We start from the raw sequence: 8165 nt of genomic DNA on the forward strand, positions 1-8165 counted from the left end.
AAGGCCCCTCAGGGGCTCACCTACTATAGGTGAGTACGGGTGTCCCAATCCCGAGGTTCCCAGGGATCTTTACTCCCTTTATGTTTAATCTCCACTGCGCCTTCTGCTGTCTCCTTTTTTTCTTTCCCTCGAGGGTAGACGAGGGAGCTCTCCATGAGAAGCTGTCGCCGCTCTGTTTGCTTCCTGCTTCTCATGGACAGCAAATACCCCCACGTGTTTGCCGTGCGTGGCGACCCATTAGACGGGTGGTGCACTGTGGTCCCCAGTGTCTCAATCGGCTGGTCGCTAGCCACCGGAGTGGTTAGTTTGCTAGGGATCAAGCGAAGGGGTTACTCCTTGGGCTTGGCGTTAAGGGTGGTCACTGTCCCCGGGGGTAACTCCGAGCGTATAGGTACCAGTTAGCATTATGGTAAGTGCTGAGGCTAGGGATATCTAGAGCCAGTTACTGCCATCCCGAGTAGGGCTCAGTGGTGGGCGATGCCGCTGGGCCTGAATCCCCATCAATATCGTATGGGCAAAAAAAACTTTGCTCCCTTCAGTGGGCAACAGAAGAACGTTAACATTTTTGAAAAACCTTTTGACAAATTCTTTGTTATCAAACGCATTTCAGAAAACAATGAATCATTTAATAGTGTCTCACCATTTCTAGTAGAAAAAGCAATGACAGGAGCAGTTGGAGAAGTTGTATCAACTCGGAAACTTCGCTCTGGCGACTTACTTGTAGAAGTCAGTAGTCGCAAACAATCTCAGCAAATAATTAAACTGAAGGCATTAGCATCTATAACTGTTAGTGTAAGCGCTCATAGGACGCTTAATTCTTCAAAAGGCGTTATAACCTGTGGCGAGCTATTCAACGATACCTTGGATAAAATTACAGCAGAATTGAAACCCGAAGGAGTGACGCATGTACGCCGGATAACAATTCGGCGGGATGGACAACTTCTTCCTACAAAACACTTTATTTTGACATTTAATAGACCTAAATTGCCAGAACGGGTAAAAGTGGGCTATATGAGACTAGCAGTGAGGCCTTACATACCGAATCCTCTCCGGTGCTTTCAGTGCCAACGATTTGGACACTCGAAATCCAACTGCCGCGGGACTCTCACTTGCGCCCGGTGTGCAGTAAAAGGCCACGAAAGTCAGCACTGTTCTGCTGAAGAAAAATGTGTGAATTGCAATGGCAACCACACTTCATTTTCTAGATCTTGTCCACGATGGTTGATGGAGAAACAGATTGTAACAGTTAAGCATAAAGAAAATATCTCATACTCTGAAGCTAGGCGTAAAGTTAATGTCCAGACACCGACACCTGGTGTAACTTATGCTTCCGTTTTGCAAAAACAGTTTTGTGCAAATTGCTCTTGCACTAATTGTGTTAAAAATATCAGTGAAAGTAAACCGCCTGTGAAATCAGATTCAGATACTGAAAAGTCCGTACCTAGTGCTCCTGAAACTGGGAAACCTGAGATAGTTCAACGCAAACGAAAATCAAATAAATCGCTAAAACTTAAGCTTTCGAAACGTGGTGTTTCCGAAAAACAGCTTTCTCAAAAGATAAAAGCGTCAAGTTTACATAACTCTCTCGCTCTGGGACTTGCGAGTCAGGGTATAGTCCAAAAGGATCTATCGTCCATTTTCAGTGGCGTGCCCAAAAGTCCCGAACTTATCGCACTACATCCATCCGAAGAGGAGGATGAAATCCAAATGAGTTGCGATTTATCGACAACTCTAACTAATGTCCCTAATACCTCTCATGCAACATTTTCTTGATGGGTCTTTTCCTTTCTTGGAACTGTCGTGGCACTCGATCCAAGCTAAATGAAATTAGGACCATCCTTAACGATTTTCATCCAGCTTGCTTCTGTCTTCAAGAAACTTTCTTGAAATCAAACATGCCTCTTAAATTGCGGGGTTATAATACTGTTCGGAAAGATTCGGACAGTAATTCGCATAATTCTGGAGGCGTTTGCATTCTGACCTCCAATTCTTATCCCAGCACACCTCTCTCACTTCATACTAATTTGCAGGCTGTTGCGGTTCAAGTACATGTACGAACATTAATTACAGTCTGTTGTGTTTATTTACCGCCTAATGATTCAATCAGTCAAAAAGACCTTGATAGTTTAGTAGCGCAACTTCCAGCACCATTTATATTACTTGGTGATTTCAATGGCCATAGTACGTTGTGGGGTTCGCATAGCACAAATTCTCGTGGACGACAGATTGAGCAGTTCATCACTAATAATGCTCTCTGTCTGCTAAATAATGAAGAGAAAACGTACTTCCACGAACCCTCGCGTACCTTTCACAGTTTAGATCTCGCCATATGTTCACCAATGCTTTTTCCGTTGCTAAATTTTACAGTTGGAAACGATTTACACGAGAGTGATCATTTTCCTGTAATAGTATCTCATGCTGATGGTGGTGGTACGACTCAAGGTCGACCTCGCTTCCTATTCCAGCATGCGAATTGGACTGATTTTTCACAACTGGCTAAAATTACTGAAAATATGATTAACACAGCAGATATCTCGTCAGCAGTACAGATAGTCCACGATTGCATTATGAAAGCTGCAAATAAATGTATCCCCAAAAGCTCACCCCGTCTACGGAAATTCCGCAGACCGTGGTGGAACAAGGCTTGTCACGACAGTTATAAGAAACAAAAACAGCTTTGGAACAAATTTCGCAGATACCCAACAACAGAAAATCTTGTTGCATTTAAGCGAGCCAAAGCTTATGCTCGCTGCATTCGACGGCGTAGCCAGAGGGAATCCTGGCTTAAATACGTCTCCTCCATCACTTACTCTACCTCTAGCAAACTACTATGGAGGAAAGTGAAGGCAGCTAATGGAATATATCCGGAATTTTCATTTCCTGTGATGAAATCGGGAAATGTAATTTATTCCTCACCTGTAGAAGTTGCCAATGTTCTCGGGCGAGCATTTGAAAAAATTTCGTCTATTAATTCATACAGTCCTAAATTTCAAGTGAACAAAAAGCGAGTGGAAGGAATTAATTTAAATTTTACTGCACGTAAATCTCTTGCGTACAATAACGCTTTTAATCTGTTTGAGCTGAAGAACGCCTTGCGTCAAGCACATGAAACTAGCCCTGGTCCTGATGGAATCACTTACAGTATGCTTCGCCATTTAGATGAGGTGTCGCTGTCCAATTTGTTAAAACTTTTTAATCGAATCTGGTATGAGCATAAATTCCCTAAACAATGGCAAGAGGCAATAGTGATTCCAATCCTTAAGCCGGGAAAGGATCCTGCCAGCCCTTTGAACTACAGGCCAATCGCTTTGACGAGTTGTATGTGCAAAACTCTCGAGCGTATGGTCAATGCCCGCTTAGTGTTTGAGTTGGAGAAACATGGATACATCTCACCGTTGCAGAGTGGCTTCCGACGAGGACGCTCAACATTTGATAACATAGTTCTTCTGGAGACACAAATTCGTAATGCCTTTGTTCGCAGGAATCATCTTGTTTCCATCTTCTTCGATATTGAAAAGGCTTACGATCGTACGTGGCGTTACGGTATTCTTCAAACACTTTTAAATTTGGATTTTAGAGGAAACCTCCCTGTTTTTATTCAAAATTTTTTGACTACTCGGATATTTCGTGTACGTGTCGGTAATTTTTATTCCGATCCTTTTATCCAAGCTGAGGGTGTTCCACAAGGAAGTGTCCTCAGTGTTACGCTTTTTATAACTCACTTTAGCGAAATTCTACAGCAACTTCCACCATCTGTTCAAGGGACACTATATGTTGACGATTTGCAGATTTCTGCTCAAGGCTGTAATATGCACTTGATTGAAAGGCAACTGCAAAATGCAGTGAACAAACTAGTTTCCTGGTGTGAAAGAAATGGGCACACTCTTTCTCCAGAAAAGAGTCGTTGCGTACATTTCTGCCGGAAGCGAAACATGCACCCAGATCCTATAATTAACATTCAAGGAAACGCCATTCCTGTTGAGGATGACGTGCGATTCTTGGGAGTGATTTTTGACAAAAGACTCACTTTCCTTCCGCATATTCTATATCTGCGAAAGAAGTGTGAGAAATCTCTTAATATCCTAAAAGTGCTGTCAAATACTTCATGGGGAGCCGATCGCCCATCCCTTCTCCGAATATACCAAGCCGTTATTTTATCCCGTATAGATTACGGTTGCATGATATATGGTTCTGCACGCCCTTCTGTTTTGCGCAGGCTTGATACGGTGCATCTTTCTGCCCTGAGAATTTGCTCTGGTGCTTTCCGCACATCACCTGTAGAAAGCTTATATGTCATCTGCAATCAAATGCCTCTAGATCTGCGACGTCGGAAATTAATTGCACAATATTATTTCCGAGTGCAGTCGATTCCGAAACACCCTGTTAGGCAGTTGTCTCTACCAGTTGGTCTTCGTAGACTATACGATGCACGCCCCTCTCACATTCTTCCCTATTGTGAGAGAGTAAAAATTCTGCTGAATGATTCGGGACTCCATGAGACTACAATTCAACCTATTAATTACTTTTCTTTCCCACCTTGGGATACTCCAAATTTCTCATTCTTGAACCCGTTTACGGGATTTGACAAATCCACAACAGCACCTATTATCTTTCAGAAGCTCTTTCAAGATCATCGCAGCCAGTATTATTCGTACACAGAAGTATTCACTGATGGGTCAAAATCTAATAGTCATGTCGGTAGTGGTGTTGTTTTACCTACTCAGACATATAGCTGCAGTTTGCCCACATCATTCTCTGTTTTGACTGCTGAATTGGTTGCAATAACACATGCCCTTGAAGTGATTTCAACTTCTTGTACACGCACCTTTTGCATCTACACTGACAGCAAGAGTGCTTTGGAATCTCTTTCCAATTTCAGTTATTTAATGCATCCGGTTGCTTTGGAAATCCTGGTTTTTCTTCAATCCCTTGAAAACAAAGGGTTCGAAATTCTATTCTGCTGGGTTCCGAGCCATGTCGGAATACCTGGAAATGAAATGGCAGATGCTGCAGCAAAATCCTCAAGCACTTTTCATGAGCGAGCGCTTCCGCATGGCGATGCAAAGACATGTTTTGCTCGGCACGTTCACATGTTGTGGCAACGATCTTGGGATCAGCAGATTTCTAATAAGCTGCATTCTCTCCAACCAATGATTTGCTTATGGCCTACCATTCCAGTGCGTGGGCTTGATGTAAAATTGGTTCGGCTCCGCATTTGTCATACACGATTCAGCCATAAACACCTTTTATTTGGTGAACCATGTCCAAAATGCACGACATGCCATACAGTTTTAAGTGTACGTCATGTTTTAATCGATTGTCCTACTTTTAATAATCAACGGTTACGTTTTTTTAATACAGTGTCTATAGACATTCTTGAACTACTGGGTGAGAAACCTCACTCTAACATTTTTAAATTTCTGCAGACCATTGGTTTGATGCATTTTATTTAAGTTTTGTCCAATTTGGAATCTTTTTCGTGTGTCAGTAATTTATGAACTTTTACTTTTTTCATGGATGTTTTTTAAATACCGTTTTAATGCATCGGCTTGCGATTGGAATTTTTAACCTTGCCTAGTTTTTTTAATCGGAATAACCTCTTTAAATATCTTTGAAATGCTTCTTACCATTTGATTGGCGCAGCATGGCCAGATATGGCTTTTGCGCCATAAAACCTAAACAACCAACCAACCAACCTGAAAAGGACGGGTCGGGCCTATTAATCGTCGGCGGGTCTGGCGCTAGCAGGTTGGCAAAGATCAGAGCGACTGAAAAACACGTCCGTTCAGTTCAATCCCAAGCACTCGAATCGAATGACTCGCTAAAATGAGAATGTTGCCTTTCGATCTCGATCTCGATGGTGGGTTTATCGGGGTACCCGTCCTTGGAGAAGGACTATCCCCTTAATGATGTGACTGATAGAGCATAAATTTTGATATAATGCCATGGTACTGTTAAAATTATTGAAGTTAGGAGTTCATATGTGGATTTGGCGAAGCTAGGTTTGTGATTGGCAACGGCAACGGCAACGTCGTGATGTTTCGGAGTTCCGCGATGTGACAAAGTGGTCACGAGCACCTCCACATCATAATTTGGAATAGATACTTTAATTTGTTAGTTTAGGGAAAAGTTAAATTTAATTGAACTAGTTTGGACGAGCGCAATAAAGCTCTAACGTCATGAAATTTGGTATTTAATTCATATTATTATTATTTTTGATACAATTAATTAATTTAAAAATAATATTTATATTATTTATGGGGTAAAATAGAACTTTAGTGGAATTACGTTGCACGTGCCTTAACTATTGGGGCTTTTTTGGAACTAAACTTTCTGAAGGAAAAATTTCAAGGAATTTCACGCGTGTAGCTCATCGTAGCTATCTGAGGCCAAAACAAATAATTTTGATAAATTTAATCCACCAGATTGGTAACAGAGTTAATTAATTCTCAGTTTTTTAACTGAGGGGAAATTTACATAGACATTGTCTATTGCAGCTCTAGGTCTTTTCCTAGAGCTGGGTACTGCAGGATCATAAGCAGGTAGATTAAGTAACTTGTTACGAATCTGGGGCAGTTTTTCGAAGAAATTTATTGATGTTCTTCTAATAAATTCCGAAACAGGTTCAATTTTGAGATCGTCATGTAAGATCTTTCTCCTGATATACCAGGGGGCGTTAACAATCTTCATCAGGTGCCTATTTTGAAAAACTTGCAACCTCTTAATGTTTGTGGCTGATGTCGCCCCCCATATTTGGGAGCCGTACATCATTATTGGTCTTAAAATAGCTTTGTAGAGCAGAAGCTTGAGCCTAATCGATAGCTTACTCCTAGGAGAAATTAAGCTGTTGAGTTTAACACTCGTTCTAGTAGCTTTGGTGAGGGCTGCTTTAATATGACTATTAAAGCTTAATTTTGCGTCTAAAATTAACCCTAAGTATTTGTATTCATTTACAAAGGGGACGGGTTGGCCAAAAATTTGGATAGGGGCTAGGTCAGGCATATTTACTTTTTTAGTAAACAGGAGGCACGCGCATTTACTTGGGTTGACTTTTATTTTCCAGCCAATGAGCCAGCACTGCAAAATGGTCATGTACTGTTGAATGTTTGATATGACTATGTTTGGGTCCCTATGCTGTGTAAGAATGGCGGTATCGTCTGCAAAAATTGCTAAGTGACAATTGCTAGCTCTAGGTAGATCGTTAACATAAATGTTAAAAAGAGTTGGAGAGAGTAAACTTCCTTGCGCACAACCGCTTCGGATTGGTCTGGGGGAAGAAATTACATCGTTAACTCGTACCCGAAAATTACGAGAAAGTAGGTACGAGCGTAAAATTTTGACAAATTGCGCCGAAAATCCAAGTCGCATGCACTTGAATAAAAGCCCTTCGTGCCAAATTTTGTCAAAGGCTTTGGCTACGTCCAGAAAAAGTGCACCTGTGGTTTGGGACTTCTCAAAGCCACTGTGAATCAATTCTGTAACACGAATTAGCTGGTGATTCGTCGACAGATTTTTACGAAATCCGAATTGCTCGGAAATTAAAATATTTTTGTCGCTGAGAAATTGATTCAGGCGTTTGAGGAGCACAGATTCGTACACTTTGCTCAAGCTACTAAGTAGCGAGATGGGACGGAAATTTTGAGGTAAAGTCAAATCAGAGTTTGGTTTTGGAATAGGGACAACCACAGCTGTTTTCCAGCAATCGGGAAAATAACACAATTCCATTAATTTATTTATTAAAAAAGTTAAGTATAAAATAAATCTAAAAGGGAGGTTTTTAATCATGCGATTTGTAATTAAATCCAATCCTGGCGATTTATTCGGCTTAAGGTTATTCATGAATTCCATGATTTCCGTGGGCCGAACGGGCTGCAGGTTGTTTACGTGTTGATGCGATAAGAAGCTCTCCAGCTGATCTGTGACGAATTGAGTCAGTGGGGGGTTCGCCAGCCACGCGTCCGCGTGGGGGGCAAACTGGTCCTGTAGGCTATCTGCCAAAGTTTCCGCCTTTTCAATGGGAGCAAGAGCGAGTTCCCCTGTCCCCCCTCTGAGGGGGGGGAATCGGGGAGAATGGTTTTCTGATAAAGGAGGAGCGGCGCCAGAGGCCTTTTGTGTCTAGGTTCTCTATATGACTAGCTCGCTGTTGCTCGAAGTGACCTACTTTT

At 41.8% G+C, this 8165-nt stretch overlaps 1 protein-coding gene across 1 annotated transcript; it reads left to right on the forward strand.

Moving 5' to 3' along the window:
- Positions 1-660: 660 nt before the first annotated feature.
- LOC129956823 (uncharacterized) lies at positions 661-1773 on the forward strand. Its single transcript, XM_056068773.1, has one exon. It carries the CDS (start codon positions 661-663, stop codon positions 1771-1773), a length of 1113 nt encoding a protein of 370 aa, XP_055924748.1.
- Positions 1774-8165: the final 6392 nt, after the last annotated feature.

This window comes from Argiope bruennichi, chromosome 11, assembly GCF_947563725.1.
Source record: "Argiope bruennichi chromosome 11, qqArgBrue1.1, whole genome shotgun sequence".
In the NCBI taxonomy this organism is placed as follows: domain Eukaryota; kingdom Metazoa; phylum Arthropoda; class Arachnida; order Araneae; family Araneidae; genus Argiope; species Argiope bruennichi.

What these genes read in the sequence shown, in the direction of transcription:
- LOC129956823 (XM_056068773.1), top strand. Translation starts at nt 661, where the DNA reads ATGACAGGAGCAGTTGGAGAAGTTGTATCAACTCGGAAACTTCGCTCT.